General features: G+C 35.4%; 1 protein-coding gene across 5 annotated transcripts in view; it reads left to right on the top strand.

Moving 5' to 3' along the window:
- The window catches only part of GRM8 (glutamate metabotropic receptor 8), a 780,131-nt gene that overhangs the window by 450,989 nt on the left and 311,978 nt on the right, over positions 1–17,164 (top strand). For all 5 annotated transcript variants that reach the window (XM_017549479.2, XM_037746051.1, XM_037746049.1 and 2 more), the window contains exon 7: positions 11,710–11,910. In XM_017549479.2, the coding sequence (XP_017404968.1) occupies positions 11,710–11,910 (201 nt within the window). The remainder of the gene's footprint in view (positions 1–11,709; positions 11,911–17,164) is intronic.

The following is a 17,164-nucleotide window of genomic DNA, read 5'->3' as shown; positions in this document are numbered from 1 at the left end:
TAATCTACTGGGGAGGCTGAAGTGGGAGGATGTCCTGAGCCCAGGAGGTCAAGGCTACAATAAACCTTGATCATGCTGCTGCACTCCAGTCTGGGTGACAGAGTGAGACCCTGTCTCAAAAAAAAAAAAAAAAAAAAAAAGGCAGATAGGAGGAGGAGGTCATTTTATCATAGGCATTTCTACTTTATTAATTACAAGCTTAAGGCCTCATAACATGCTCCTGTGACAATATTACTTCATTGTTGACAAAATCTTAAAAAGATTTTTAAGCTTTTTGTTTCAAAGGGAATACTTGAGAGAGTACTATTAGTAACTTGCAAATGGAATGATTGAAGTCAGTTGTTGAATGATGACACATTCTTGAAAACAGTTCTGATACCATCTCTTTCTCTGTTCCTGGGTTGGAATTTGTGACCTAGGGAGTTTGTAAGTAATAAAAATAGTGATAACCCAGTGTTGGAACCTTGAACCTGGACATATTAATGCTACAAATAAGGCAGGTTACATTCCCATAATGGTAAGTGAGTATACAATTTTTAGAAGGTGCAGGCTAGGGGGATTCCCCTGACCTGTCTTAACAGGAACAAACTCACCATGTTGACCACGCATGAGGCAAATGTGCAGTTATCTCGCTGGCAGGACATGATATTTCTGGTCCGGATGCTGTTGCCCATCTAATTGAGTAGTACTGGCATCTGTCCAGATACTTAAGGCAAGAACCTGGACGTCACCCTTGGTACCACTCTTTGCTATTGGATTTTATATATCCAAATCCTGTTATTTTTATCCTCTATTTTGTCTTTAGTGCATTCACATTTCTCCACCTTCGTTTTCCACCTTAGCCCATGACACCATATGCTCCTTTCTGAACTATGAAATCACCTCCCAATCTGCCTATTCCATTTACTCTTTCCTCCTTCCTATCTGTTCTCTTGACTCCGTGCTCTTTTTGAACTGGAACTCTGGTTATCTTACCTTTTGATGGCTTCCCTCTGCTTTTAGAAAGAAGACAGGCTCCAGGTAATTTGCACGGTCCCATAATCTGGCCCTGCTCCCCTCAGGCCTCACCTGTGCCTCCGTCCTAAGAAAGAGGAAGACCACTGCTGCAGCCTCACTGACTGAGCCTCACTCCTTGTACTCTTCTGCTGCCCCCATCAATGGGCTTTTGCCACTGCTGTGATCCCCTCTGCTTCCCTTTCCCTCCTAATTCACTCCCATTTATCTTTCAGATTATAGCCCTAGTGTCACTCTATGACAGCAAGGAATAGGTCAATTTTTGTTTACCATTGTATCCTGCTCACTGCTTAATATATCACACAAGCTTAGTGAATAATTATAAAGATGATAGTAATAATAATATCAGAGGGCCTACAGTTGTCAACACTCTTCTGACTGCGTAACATATATACTAACTCATTTAATTATGACAGCAACCCCATGGGGGAGATATTCTTGTTATTCCCCATTTTGCAGGTAAGATAAGATGCCTAGGAGGTTAAAGGGCTTACTCAAAGCCTCATAACTAGTAAATGGTGGCATTGAGATTTGAACCCAGGCAGATTGGAAGCAGAGTGGTTGGTCCCAATCGCCAAGCAAAATTGCCTTTCTTATGTTTAGTAATTGAATATATGAATATATACTGAGTTTAACTTTCCGTTGTAATTTCTTTCACTTGTATAATTAAAAAGTGTTGTATGTCATAGAAGGATGAGTATTTTATAGCCTCACATAGCAAATAGTGGTGTTCATTTATTTACTACATAAGGTGCCAGATGCCTTACATTATCTCATTTAATCCTCACAACAGCCATGCAACATAGCTCATAAATTCCCATTTTATGAATGAAGAATTCAAGGACTTGGAGGCAGAGTCTAAAATCTTAATCTGGTCTCAAAACCCATGCTCTTTTATATTATTCCTTGTTGTGTAGAAGAGCTAGGACTTAATCTGGGTTTGCTAGGATGCATAGAATTTAAATGAGGGAAAAACATTGAACATTAAAAATAAATAGAAATTTATAAATTATGCCAGTTAAAATGAAAATAAATCTTATTTTAAAAGCTACAAAACATAAAATATTGAAGAATTAAAAAGAAATATGTGCATGACATATTTTTATAAAGGATTCCTAAAGATTTGAATAAGCAGACGCTATGTTATCAAATGGAGACTTAGTATTGTAGCTATGTCATATCTTTCATAATTAATTTTAAAAATCGATATGACTAATAAAAGCTGTAATTTTTTAACTAGTTTAATTAGTTCTAAAGACTATTAGTGAGACTAATCAGAAATTTTTTAAAAAGAGTATGATAGCACAGCATGAACCAATGGTATAACATAAAAGCATAATAATCATAAGTAGCATTGGCATATTAAGAGAAAAATGGCCTAGAGCAGAAAATCCAGATAGATGTTCAAAAATATGTAATGTGATATATATTTTGTTATGTTAAAAGTGATGTTATGTAAATTAATTGGGAAATGAATATACATGTAACAACACTGGGAGAATTGGTTCACAATTTGGAAAATGTAAAGTTATGATGCCTGTCTTAACCCAAATATTACATTGAATCTAACAAAAGAATTAATTGCAAAAGTATGAATCTGTTAAATAAAGATTAGACAAGAATCTTAAAGAATAAGGACAAGATTAAAAACCATGTTTTCAATAATATAGGGGAATTCTCATTATAGGTGGATTGAATATAGCATACTAAAAAAAGTATATCACTTTAATGTATAAAAATGAAGAGGCAAAGAGAGAAATATTGTACAGCACCACAGCAGTATACAAATGGTCATTAAGATGGGAAGCTAATAGATGTTTTTTATTTTCTTCTTTCTATACTTTTATTTTTCACAGTCCTGGTATGAATATGTATTACTTTTGTAATTTATAAAATAGACTATATTTTTAAAAGGTAAACCCTTAGTCAAGTCATAGGGTCTGAAATGACTGTAACATATTGGAGTTGGGAGAGCATTAGAAGTCCTGGCAGCTGAAGTGGGAATTTCCATGCCCAAATTTGAATTGTATGGGGCGGAGTGTCTTTAATATGGTTTAAAAACAGAAACATTAAGTATGATATTTCAAGTTTTATACATTATTTTGAATCAAAATTTGTCTCTCCTGTATGATCTGAGATAATTATGTAGAAAATGCAAATTATTGAATTTAATCAAACAGCCTTTTCTTTGTTTAGGGACTTAGGGATATAGCTATGAAATAATTTGCTTTTCTGAAAGTCTTTCTTTCAAACTAGTTGTTTTGCCTGAAGATACACTCTTAATCTTATTTGCCACTTACCTTAGGTTTTTCAGTGTTTTGGAAACCCCAGGGCATTGCATGGAAATTTTTAACACCTGAGGGGACACCTGGCACCTGCCTCAAGCACTTTATTTCCTGCCAGGCACAAAGGAGAGATGTTATTGTGAGCTGATCTAGAGCTCTTCAGTGGTTGATTTACAAGTGTCTCCTCATGTGTCCTCAGGCAGTTAAGAGCCTTCAGTTCTTGCTGCTGTATTTAAATTACAGAAGAATATAGAGAGCAGGTGATTTTCACTAAAGGACCCTTATCATCTAATTTTCTCTGCCCTTTGTAAATAGACAAGGTAGTGGCTCAAATTAGTTCATTAGTCCAATACATCTGTCTCTACTGGTCCTTGACAGAGCCAGCTGAAGAATCCACAAAGCAGAACCTTGGGTGTGAAATTTTCTTTTGAGCTTGATGTTATTTTTTAAGAAAAGTCATATAGAGTCATGGACTCAGACACATTACCTTCCAAGGCTAAAATACTTTAGTCATTTTTATAAATGTAAATGTATAAGCTTTATTAGCGTTGGCTTTTATCACAAATATCCAGTGTTCTTGCTTGGGAATTTCAGCCATTTTATGCGAATTTTATCATAAGTGGATGGCTGAAATTCACAAGAAGTTTTTGTTTGTTTAGCAGTTCATAAAAATGCTAAAAATGTCACAGAAAGTTTTTTCCTTTTTAAGTATATTTCAATGTAAGTATGACATTTTTGTTAATATTTGTTAATACCTATTGTTAGTATTTCTGTAAAAGTTTATATTTTATAATGTTTTTTGACTCCTGCTTCACTACTGTGTTTAAAGATTAACACGAGTGCATGAGCACATGACATGTAGAGAACCTGCATTTATAGTTAATTTAAGAGACAAGCCAATCATTGGTCTAGTGGATGTGAGTGAAAGGGGAGTTTAGAGAAGGAAAAGATAAACCTGAACTGGAAGAATCAAAAGAGATTTCACAGAGGAGAAGGAATAGTGGTAATAGCACACGTTTTGAGCAATATAGACCTGATTTTAAATTACCATTTACTGCCATGACTTTGCAATCTTGGGTGTTTAACTTTTTGAATCTCAGTTCTATTTTTACCTGAGGAGTAGTAATAATTTAGAATTAAAGGGATACTATTTGTGAAGTGCCTTTACCATTTTTAAAAATATTTTATATATAAAAAAGATTGTTGTATAGGTACCTACCTGGCAATGTGGTTTGCTACAGGGAGGGGAGCATCACACACTGGGGTCTGTGGGGGGAGCTAGGGGAGGGACAGCGGGGGTGGGGTGTTGGGGAGGGATAACATGGGGAGAAATGCCAGATATAGGTGATGGGGAGGAAGGCAGCCCTTACCATTTTAATTATTTGTGCCCTCCCTCTTCCCTTTCACTTCTCTGACCTTATTTTCCATAATTTATTCCTTTAGCCAGTCTATCAGAAAAGGTAGAGACCTAAAAAATTCTCTTTTTTGAGGAACCAGATTTGGTCAGTGTCTCTAAGTCTAAGAATAATGAAAATGTGGACACAGGAAATCTGAACACAGGAAAAAATTAATTCAGGTTGACATTTGGTATTTTTGTTAGTGCAGAATTTCCAGGTCTCAGCAGTAGCCCAGTTACAGGATACTTCATACTGTTTTGGAGAATTGGGTTTAGTGGAGTTTCTTCAGTCACACCTTTAAGTAATCTTTAAGTGATCTTAGAGAGTATAAAGAGGAAGCAGTTAGAAATAAGAGAACATGCTATAGAATCCCGAATTTCAGAGCTAGAGGGGCTGTGGCAGAGCATATTGTTCAGTTTTCTAATTTTTACTGAGAAGTAACCAAAAGCCAGAAAGATCATGATTTGCCCACGACTACAAAGTTAATTGGTTGTGGTGTTAGAACTAGAATGCAAATCTGGCTTCTCAGGCCATTGGTTTTAATGCAACACTGCATAAGGTGCTCTTCTCCAATGTGGCTTCTTCAGTTATGGCAATCTGGCAAATAAATGTTCAACCACATTATTGTTATGTGATTAAACATTCGGACCTTTTATTCTTTCAATAATTCAACATCTATATGAAGTCTATGCTGTGTTAGAGGATGTAATAAATAGCACAGAACATTAAAAATCTGTCCTTTTAATTGTAGTCTTGATGCCATTAGGGAGAGATCATTAACCGAATCTTCTTCACCTGATTTTTCAAACTGTTCATGGTACCAATTTTCTACTACCTAGCATCAGAACCCCGAGTTGTTCATTGCCTCCTGACCTTTACTGCCATATTTAATCAGGTAGTTGGGTTTGTCAATTTGGCATCTAAAACATATTTTCTCTCAGTTCATTTCCCTGTGTCATCCTGTTCCCACTTTCTGCGTAACCTGCCTCCCAGCTTCTCTCTACCTTCAACCAATGCTTGCTTCAATTGATTTTACACATTATTTTCAGCAATAATTTTAAATATTGATCATGGTTCTCCATTTCAAGGGAACAATATCAGTATTTAAGCCTAGTATTTAAGATGCTCTATGATCTAATCTAGGCTAAGTTTGGGAAGAAAATAATCACTTATTAACTAATTTGAGGTGACACCTCCCTTTAGGCTTGGAAACATCTAGGCAAGGAATGAAGAGAGTGACCAGCCGAATAAAGGCCTGCATTTGGAGATCTTATGTAATATTCAAGGACCTAAGAGTGGAGCAGAGAGGTATATGGTGCAGCAGATGAAGCTGGAGGGATGAGGGACCCCATTATGGAGGTCCCTGAGGGCAGCAGTTGAAGGCTCAGGATTAGTGACATGGTTCAGGAAGGTGTCCAAGTCCACTTGCCTTCCAAGTTGTCCAGCTGGGACCTACATTCAGATCTACCTGACTGTCTTATCCTCTCTCTCCACTAGCCAGCTGCTTCCATTAGTCAGTTTCATGTTTTCATCTCTCTTCAGTATGCGAGGTGCATATTTTCATGTGTGGAACCTAGTGCTTTGGAGATATTCCTGTATAATTGAACGTGCTCATATTTCTACCTTCTGCTCCCCATATTGTATCCTGGAACACAAGTCAGTTTAAATTCAGTTTAAAAAATGACCTATGTTTGTCAGCTTGATAGCACTTACTCTTTTGTGTGCAATGTGGTTCTTGGCATGGTTCTCAGGAATTTGAAAGTCACTGCGCTATGCAGTTGCAATGTATATGTGTCACACTGGGAAAAGCACAATGTAAAACATGACAGTCTTGTTCCTGGTTATCAACAGGGAGGCAGAATAAGCTCCTATGAAATTCAGAATGACTTTTAAATCTGGGTCTAGATGCATAAATGTATTTATTCATAGCAGGTTCACAAATTCCCTTCTTCCTTCTTGCCATTCTCTCCACAGCAACTCCAAGAAAATGACTTAATTATTTAAAATAGTTGCTTCATACTTCAGAAAAATTCAGGGAGAAACTAAAAAAAACTTCTTAATCTACAAATTTAGATTTTGGGATTATTTATACTCAAAGCTGAGATGGTTTTTTTTTTTTTTTTTTTTTTTTTTAAATTTTTTTTTTTTTTTTTTTAAAGCAACCAACTGGATATTTGATTTCCCAGGAATTAAGTAACTGGTATGACTTTTACTTGTTTTTTACTTGAATTGACCAACTGCTTATTAGACCATCATTGCATTCATATTAGAAGTTTTATATGCCTAATTTCAGGACAGTTAAATTAGCCCTCTGACATTTTAACTTAGAAAACTGAACTCTATCCTGAGAAATGGGGAATTCTTAGAGAACAATGCATTGCAACCACAATGCATCAGTCAAAGAATCTGAAATTTCTGTTAGGCTTGTCTTAGGAACTTACATTGTAATGTATATAATGTTTTGCCAACTTAACCCAATTTGCCTTTTTTACTGAAAAGGAACAAAAACTAAGAATATACACCACAAAGTGTGAAATACCTTAACTAAAGTACATGTGATATTTCTTAGACCAATAAGAATTTATTATTTTCCAGGAAACTGAGATCCAATCATAAGTTTTAGATTTCATTAATGAAGATGTAAAACAATCTTGCTATAAAATTTAGGAGGCTGACTTCCTCTCTCGCCATGCAAACACTTTGCTATATGTTGTTAATTTTAAGCTATACACTAAAACACATCACAACTTTACAGTTGGTGGTGATATTTAAAATGGTTAGCTGACATACAGGCTTTGACAATATTTAGCACTTTATAGCAATGCATTGACACTAACTTTAGAAACTATAGCATAATAAGATTTTATAGCCAATTAGGTTGATGAGTCACTGTCAGCTTCCTAAACTCCCCTTTTAGATGAATGAGAGAATAAGTTATAGGAAGTGAGGAGCAAGTCGTAGCTGCTGTGAAATCTTAAGTGTCATCATGAGGTTGAAGTGTTAAAGAACTGAAAAATATGTTGTCTAAACAGCCTGAAAAGAAATCAAATGATTAACTTTTTCAGAAATGGTAATAGTGTTCAGTCTTTCAGTTTGTCACCATGTGCTTACATTGATTTACAGGAAGAGTCTTACAGTGTTCATTGATTCACATGTGGCACCAGTTACTAGACAGACTTCTGAACTTTCACTTTAAAAGAAAATAAACATGTACAAAGTTGAATATATTTAATCAACAGTCAAAATAATTGGAGTTTATAACTAGAAAAGAAAATGAATAGTTTGAATAATGAAAATTTAAATATTTTTCTTTAATAAGATGATGTGTATTTGTTTGTGTATTTAAACCTATTACATATAAAGTTGAATTTTTTTATTTTTTGGTAGGGACAGGGTCTCACTATGCTTCCCAGGCTGGTCTTGAACTCCTGGCATCAAGCGATCCTTCTACCCCAGCATTTCAAAATGTTGGGATTACAGCGAGGAGTCACCACATCAGGCTGTTGATTCTTTAAGAAATGCTGAGAAAGAATATATCTATTAAATTGGAACATGTCAATTATACTTTATCAGGAAATGTTGTATATAAATGAATCCAATTATTGAACGCTGAGGAGTATGTTTATAGATCGACAGAGAGGTTGCATTGGCATTCAAATAAAATTATGTAAAAAATAAAATAAAATGATAATGTAAATTGAAGTTGCACTGGCATTAAAATAAAATGACATTATATTAAATCAAGATTATTTTAGAATAGAGTAAGTTTAAAACAATAAAACATACATACATGTGTAGCTGTTACATGAATTCCATGGGTTGTAAAAACTTTCCAAATTCCTTAATGCTCTTGTGTTCATTGCTTCATTTGAAGCCATTTGGCTTAGGCATTTTCTGCTGGTTCTGTGCCCACTGTGCACCCTTCACCCTGCAGCAATAGAAACATGGAAATCCTCCCTTTTCTTTAAAGCCAACAAAATTAGATTAAAAACCAATAATATTTACAGAAGAAGTGTGTGAGGGGTGTGTGTGTGTGTGTGTGTATGTCTGCAGCACAGGGATTTATAGAGCAGCAATGCAAACAACCTGGAATGTTAGATTTCCCTCTGCCATTATTTTACCTTGGGCTCAAGCCTTTCTCTCTGTTGCTACATCTTCCTTTCTCTCCTCTCTGTATCTTTTTCTTCCTACCATTTTCTGTTTTCTGTTTCCACCCTCTCAGGAGGAAGACATTCAGTTCCTTACACTTTCTTATTTACAGAACTTTTGTGTCTTTCTGGCTTCTACTCTTGTCATCAGCTCCAGGCCTTCCTGTGTGTCTAAGGATGTGATGGAAGCTTTGAAATACATAAATATTGGAAATTGTGTTCTTTGACTCTTCATCTAGTGAGAAAAGGGAAAGAATTTGATTAGATTTTCTTCTGGTTGTGCATATCATGAAAGAATTATTTTTATTTTCATACTTCAATGGCATATATAGCTATAGTGGTATTTTTGAGGATTGATCTATGCAAGAGCAGGATTTTCCAAAAGCTGGCTCTTTTGGAAACCAGACTTGGCTGGTTGCACCAGAATTTCTGTGGGAGTTGTGGAAATGACAGATCCTTTATGTCCCAGGTAGGGAGATTCTGACCCAGCAAGTCTGGGATGGTGCTGAGAGATCTGTACTTAAGGAGAGAACCAAGCATGGAAACAACCGCTCTGAACCTCTTGTCTTCATTTTGTGTTACCAAGTTCAGTGATGCAAAACACAGGGATATCTATCCAGAACTAGGGACTGATCCTAAAAGTCATTATTCACTTCTATCTGAAATTTCCTCATCACTTGCCTTTTTCTTCATAAGCAACCATCCTGGTTTCCCCAGGGCTCTTCAGGTTTTGGTCCTAGGTCCTAAGAAACTCCTCAGTCCTGGACTAAAAAGAGTGGATAGTCACCAGAAAGGAATCTACAAGGAAATAACAGCATCTATTTGGTTGCTGTAGCCACCCTTCAATATTTATTTATGAATGCTCTACTTTGTGGTTAAAACCATGGGAGAGAAATTTTAGGCAGATGTGGAAAGGGTTGTTTTCACAGGAAGCTTGATTAGAGATTCTGGGAATGAGCAGTGTTGTCCTAAGACTCAGGAGACAAAAGTATAACCTAAAGATAGGAAGAGAACATTGTCCTCATGTCTTGCGAATCTTAGCTTAGATCATGCAGCTCAGGTAGGTTGAAGGAGACAATATACCTTTTGAGAAGTAGTCTTCCCTGTCTCTGTGCTTGGAAACCTGCAAAACTTTCAGTAGGATATTTCAGGGAATCCCCTACAGAGTTAGCCTTGTTTTCCGCATATTGTTTGACATGGAAGCAGCAGACTCTGTAGAGATATAGCAGGTCTTTGGAAATGTGGGACTAGCAGTTAGATGGCAAGAAAGGTTTAGAAAACTAATTTTCTAAAAAACTAACTTCCAAAATGAACTAAACTGATTACTATAAATTGATCTAATGTTTTGTACTCTATAGCCAACCTTTTGTAGTCCAGTTTATAATTCTAGCTGTAAAAATTTTAGTAGTTGACAAAATTGATGATAAGCAGATTCTAAGGTTGGGGATAAAGAAGCTCAGCCTTGGAGAATAAACAGTTCAGACATGAGAAAATCAGAAAAGCCATGTCAAACAGGGAGGAACTGAATTCAGCCTCATGACAGACCAGAGAGACCAGAATAACAACCAAGATCATCTAAAAGAACACAGTGTCACAAGTGATTAAGACCAGATGAAAAACAAAAACAATAATTGGATGAATAAAAATAAACTGACCACTATTTTTGTTTAGGAAAAAACCACTGGTTTTTCAGAGTGCAAATATCCAAATATAAACCATTTAAATTCAACTCTGTAAGTGTATAGGTTATATGCATTGGTGTTAAGAAAACAAATATTTGTTGAATTTAAATACAGCTTATTCAAGGTTAGTAACATTCATGGAAAGTTTAAAATGCTTGCTTTTGTTCTAAGTGTTACCAGTTGTGTAGGGTTGGTGAGGGATGTAGAAGTGATAGATCATTTTTTCCTCCCTTAATAACTCATTATGTCCCTTCCATAATTTTTTCTTGCATGCCCAACATTCTTGCCATCTACCACATTTTTCTGGGGATTGAGAGAATATTGGACTTAAAGTCTGAGACATGCAAATGCTTCCCAAATCTGCCTTGTGTACCCCATGTGGTAATAATCTCCATGAGTCTTGGTTTCCTCGTTTTCAAAATGAGAATCTTGTATCATAGTTGATCTCTCATTTATATTCCATTTAAAATATATTACTATTCCATATTAAATTATAAACACCAACCTAAAGGTAATCTCCACTGCCAATTATCAGCCCTAAAAATGCCCAAACACAGGTACGTTTATTCTGAGTGACATGCATTTTGAGGTATCTGCATGTTTTTAATAGAAACTCTAAATAGAAAATTGAGTTCAAAAAGAAAACAAATTGAATGATTATTATAAAGATAACCACGGTCACTTAAGGGAGTATTGTCATAAAATAGTTAGAAAAACACTCCCAAATAGAGTACATTCAAAACTAGAGCTGATTTGGGGAGTGGCAAAAGTTCTTACTTTGGGCCACTAATTAATTGACACTCCTAGAGTTGAGATAGATGGCCAGAATGATATATTACACATTTTACTTAAAAGATCAAGCCACTACCAAAATGTTATGTAATTACTAGAATGTACACTATAATAGGATTCAATAAGGTGGAAATAAAGATAATGAAACCATACTTCTTTTACTTACTTTCTTTCTTTTTGTTGCTAATGAAATAGTTTTACTCTTTCCAAATAAACTCAATATCCAGCTTAAAAACCTGACTCAGTAACTATAGAATTAATCAGAAGTGAAATAAAATAGTTGAGTCTCATTAAGTGTTCCTCAAATGATGGAAATCTTAGCTCTAATGCCATCTTTTATTGGAATCTAATGTCAACTGATGGTTTCTTTAAAATTTTTTTTTTTTTGCAGGGCTGGAGCGAATTGCTCGGGATTCATCTTATGAACAGGAAGGAAAGGTCCAATTTGTAATTGATGCAGTATATTCCATGGCTTATGCCCTGCACAATATGCACAAAGATCTCTGCCCTGGATACATTGGCCTTTGTCCACGAATGAGTACCATTGATGGGAAAGAGCTACTTGGTTATATTCGGGCTGTAAATTTTAATGGTAAGTCACAACATGTGTGTGTGTGTGCGTGTGTGTTTCTAAATACTTTAAAAGTGACAGGGTGTGTTTTTCCTCCTAAATATAGAAGATACCCAGGCAGAGTGGAAAACACAGGATTAGAAGCAGTTCTCTCTTTGATCAGAAGTGTGAGTTTTTCCACCTGCTTTTACATCTCAAACATATTTTTATGCTACCATTAATCTATGTGTGAAGGAAGCAAAAGTTTAAAATAAGCTTCTATCAATCAAAATATTCTACTTAAATATCATTATCGGAGAGATAACTTAAAAGACTTATTTGAGACCATTAATAATAGATTAGGTTTCTTTGAAAATATTTAGTTCATGCCATTATTAGAGAAGAGATTGTAGACATTTTGTTTTGAAACTGATTTTAAGCTTTTAAAACAGTAAGTTGACTTGAACAAAATGGATGATTTGGAGTTGCTATGTATTTATACTTAAAGAATATTAAGTTTCCGTGTCTTCCATTTCCTTGTATTTTTCTCAACTACTCAGTCATTTGGAAGCAAAGGGATGCAAAGAAAGCAAAGTGGCCTAATGTAGATGGGATTTTTATACTGTAAAAGCAGCAATGTTTCTGTGACTGTCACAAGAAACTGATACAGAATATACTTGATTCGTAGTATTTTGATTGAGAATAGCCCAACGGCCTGTCTGGAGTGATGGAATTATTGAATGCTGCTATTCTTTCATGAAAGTTGCAAAGATTGTTGCCCATGACTTTGACCATTATTTTCAAATGAAATGATAGAATGCTTAGAGCTGTCTAATTCTTTTGGCTTGGCTGTAATCCACACAATGGACATGGCTTCGAGCCACGCACAGCACTGCACTGTCAATCATAACACATTCCAGTGACCTCAGCTGCCAGTGTTTCTCAGAAAAGCACAAGGTCATCTTCAATTTAGAATTCAAGTGGAAACTTCTTCTTTTTTCCTTTTTTGCATTTTGCCTTTAAAGACAAGCTAAGACATAATTTGGTTTAAATTCAAAACAGAGTATCCTTGTCTGTGGCAGAATATTTGTAAAACATTGCATAACATGAATCTTTTTATTGGGAATATGAACGCTAACTGGAGCTTAAAAAATTTTTTCATGAAATTCCATGCAATTATGAAATTGAGCAAAGGAGGAATGTTGCAATACAAGGTTGTTTACCATAACTTAAGGTTGGGGAACCCTTCCTTTATCTAATATTATTGGTTAAGAGGTGGGAAGAATAACGCAGATGAGTGAAGTTTCCATAGAACTGAAGCTCCCCTCCAGAAGACAGGGAAGTCTTTTAAAGAAGCACTAAAGATAAAGCAATTTAAAGATGAATTACTAATTTATCTTTTATCTTAACCATAGATCAAAACTAACCCTTCCTTGATCACTTCAATTGTTATACCATACTGTAATATAATGATACTATTAAAGACTGTTAAAGAATGTCTTAACGTAATGGCTATTTGGAAGATTTGCCTCTAGACTCCAATGATCTTTGAGTTCTGTCCACTTTATATAGGGTTTTTTTTTTTTTTAGCATTATCAAAGTGTTGCTGATGCTGTTGCTGTGCTTGTTTTAGGACACGTGCTGATGATACATTACTGAGGAAACTAGACAAAACATTCATGGCATTTAGAGTTTCCTGGAGAGCTTAGGTATTAATCAAATAAGCACACAGAAATATAATTATATAACCTTTGTCAGCATTGAGTGCTGACAAGGGAGATACTCTGCATTTAGAGTTTATAATAGTGGAAATTTCCCTAATGTAGGGATTTAGGAACTGATGAAATCTGAAGGGAGTAGGTATCTGAGAATAAGGGTAAAGCAGTAGGCAGGGCCATGTAGACCATGATGAGGTCTTGTAGACCATTATTAAGATTTGTTCTTCATCTTGAAAGCAACAAGAACCTATTGAAGCATAATAGAACTGTGTCTGATAAGGATACGTATGTCCCAGATGAGGGTTATGGAAAATAAATAAATTTCAGTGTATGAACTTAAAAGAGAATCTTTGAGCTCTTTGGATTGATTTTGCTGAGCTTGAGACTCGGTTGTATTCCAGTAGCTGATAATACAGGATAAGAGACCTGAAGATAAACTAATGATCATAGAATACATAATTCTGTTGATTTTCAGTAATTTCCAGGATTTTAATCACATCACTTTTTAATTTTATTATTGACTTATCTATTAATGTTCATACTGCTTATCATAAAAATGACACATAGGGCTGTTCAAATAGAAGTACACCATCAAAACTACTAAAGGAGGAAGAAACACATACGGTAATCAGAATAAAGAATGAAATCATTAACTTTTGAGCTTCTTAAGCAAAGTATAAAGGGACTGGCAATGTGGTTTATAATTTTCATTATATGATAGAAGCAAGCCTACCTATTTTTTAAGAGAGAATCGATTTTCTTGAAAATAATTTCCAAAAGAAAGGTGTCATATGGGACTTTGACAGCCAAATGAGCAATGTTACTTAACAAAATTTTAAAGCAAAAGCTGAAGTCTTCTCTGGCTGTTTTGCATATGTACCCACAATCAAAGCTAATAAATGTAACTCTTATAACACTGAAAGTATATTTCATTAAAGATGTTTTCAAGGAGCAGGAAGATAATTATCCTTGATTTAGATTTATGACTCTTTTGAGCCCTGATGATACGGGGATGTACCATACTCTGAAGATAAATGAAGAGCATCTCCCTTATACTCTAGTTTTAAGATTCTACGTTCAAAAATATCCTACTTAGAAATCTAACATTTCAATCTGTTAAAAATAAGAACTGTTGGCTTGAAGGGGTTGGCATAGCCCTGGCAAGTCCACTTCCCTAGTCTTGCTTACTGGTCTTGGAAGCACCTTGAAGAATCCCAGTGACTCTAGGAGGCACACATACAATCTGCAGACTTACATACATATCCTTCCTCTTCACAGGGATTTAACAGCAGCTAGAAGTAGACTTTTGGAGCTTGTTTTAGTTGTTAGGAACCTTAAAAAAGCCATGTTATGTTGTTAATTGGAATCCATTGAGTTAGTTATGTTGGTGATAGCCAGCGTTCTCACCTGGTGGGACAGTGGACCCGCCTCCCTAACACCAAAAGTGCCAGGAGGCCATTGGCCTAAACAAGGTTTGTTCAGAAACAATTTTTAATTTTCTGAAGAACCCAGATGTGCTGGACTAGAACCAAAGCTGCTTACTATACATGACAACAAAAAATATTGTGTATTAGAAGGTTTTTAGCATAGCTATTGTCAGTTGTCAAAGAATGAGCTTTATAAGGCAACTGCCAAGTTGGTATATTGTGGCCTTCTAGATTTTCTGCCAAGATTAGTGAGCTATAAAATGTACTCTCAAGTAATTTAAAAAATTGACCCATTCAATGGAATTACTTAGTAATGCCCATTTAAAATGGAATAGTTGGTATTCAAAATGTAATTTTTGTGTAGATAAAATTGTTAAATTCGTTCTTTTTGACATAATTAGGTATCAGGACACATTTATTTTTATGTTCCTTTTTAGTTTGAGATAGTAAAACCATGTTATTGGTGTGGAGGAAGATTTTGCTTCCAGTTTATAAGAGCAGGGAGTGAGGCAGCCAGAGCCCTGGATTCTCATCAGACCATTGGTACCAAATTCAGGAGAGTTGTTTGTTAAAATGTAACCTGCTCACATTGTAACCAGGTGTGTGGTATGCCTACTTAAGCAATGATTTAAAGATATGTGATTTAAGAGATTGTGCTTCTTCCAGTGTATCATTTAATTGACAAAGCAAAGAATATATTAAAATTTAGAGTGACAAACAACTAGTATTTCAGGCCAGAATCATTTCATGAAAAATGCCTAACTAAAGCTGGAATATTCAGTCAAACTGCTGAACTGTAGAATACTAATTGGCATCAAAGACATAAGCTACAATGGTGGTTTAATTGAATGTAATCACTGAAACTGATTTTTTTAAATCACTGAAAAAATGTACCTGAACCATCTTCTGCATCTGTATTTTAAGCACATTCTGAATCATAGTGTATCCAGAATTACTCATGTTTCCCTTACAAGTTTTCTTAACATCTTCTATCTACTTGGGAAGCCAGAGGGAAACAAAGACTTTCCTTTTAGGGTTACTTTTATTGCTGCTATGTGAACAAAATGTTATTTCTGTAATTTTTAAACCTTAAGATCTATCAAAAACTATAAGGGAAATGAGTTCAGGTATGTTAGAAACTTGTCAGTTTCTTACTCCAGACTGGCCTATAGGCAATAAAATATTAATTCTGTACATCTTGTATAGAATAAAAGATTTTTCTGTTGCTATGAGAACTGTATTTGTCATAGAGAAAGTGTTGAATAGAATTTCAGAGCTATCTCCGCACTCCTTTGCCCTGTAGTTGAACTCATGTCAGGGCAGGTCAAGAACAGTGGCATATTAATCGAAATTGATTGATTGTATGTAATCAACCAACTTGATAAACCAACTAAAACTTGCTTAATTAAGCTAAAATGAAGAATTTGTGAAGGTGCATCAGGAAACCCCATAGCAGAATAGAAATGAGTCCAAAGAAAGAACTGGTCCTAAGAAATAAAAACAAGCATCTCTGTCTGTCTGTCTTCTGCTTTATCTGTTTCTCTTTATACTGATTTTCTCCTCTTCTGGGTTCACAGCGTAGCAGAAGGTCTACGTTTCTAGGGTTTAGCTATTCTTTGTTTAAGGCACCTGTTAAAACTAACATACTTTAAAGTCTCAATTTCAACTTCTTGGAAGCTTGAATCTCATTAGCCAAACTTAGGTTGTAGTTAGATCTGTTCCAGATTATCAGTGTACAGGAGGAAGTAATACAAACTTGGTTGTCATGGACCACCCCCTATAGATAAAGAGGACATTTAGAAAGTTTCTATAAGTACCTTACGGGGAAAGCTTAAGCAGGGAGGTGGAAACCTGAGACAGTGGTCATTCCTATGTATCTGAATTTCATTGCTTCTTCAGGTGGATGAGTTTTTGTTAGTTTGAGAGAGACAGGAATCAGGTAGAACCTGTGATAATTGGAGAGAAGTGTCAACTTTGGAATTATGTAATGCAAACCTTTTTTGGGGTTGAATTATCTGACACCAAAAGGAAGAAAGCAGCTTCCTTAAACTCAGCAGTAAATTGTGATCTAAATATTTCAGTGCTTAATATTCCAAGAATAATATGGAAACATTTGTTAGATTGTAGAGACCAGTACAGAGAATGATTAGC

The sequence above is a fragment of the Cebus imitator genome, unplaced genomic scaffold, assembly GCF_001604975.1.
Source record: "Cebus imitator isolate Cc_AM_T3 unplaced genomic scaffold, Cebus_imitator-1.0 Scaffold219, whole genome shotgun sequence".
Taxonomy (NCBI): Eukaryota; Metazoa; Chordata; class Mammalia; order Primates; family Cebidae; genus Cebus; species Cebus imitator.
Note: the sequence above shows the minus strand (reverse complement) of the source record. Positions and strands in the feature narration are given on the sequence as shown.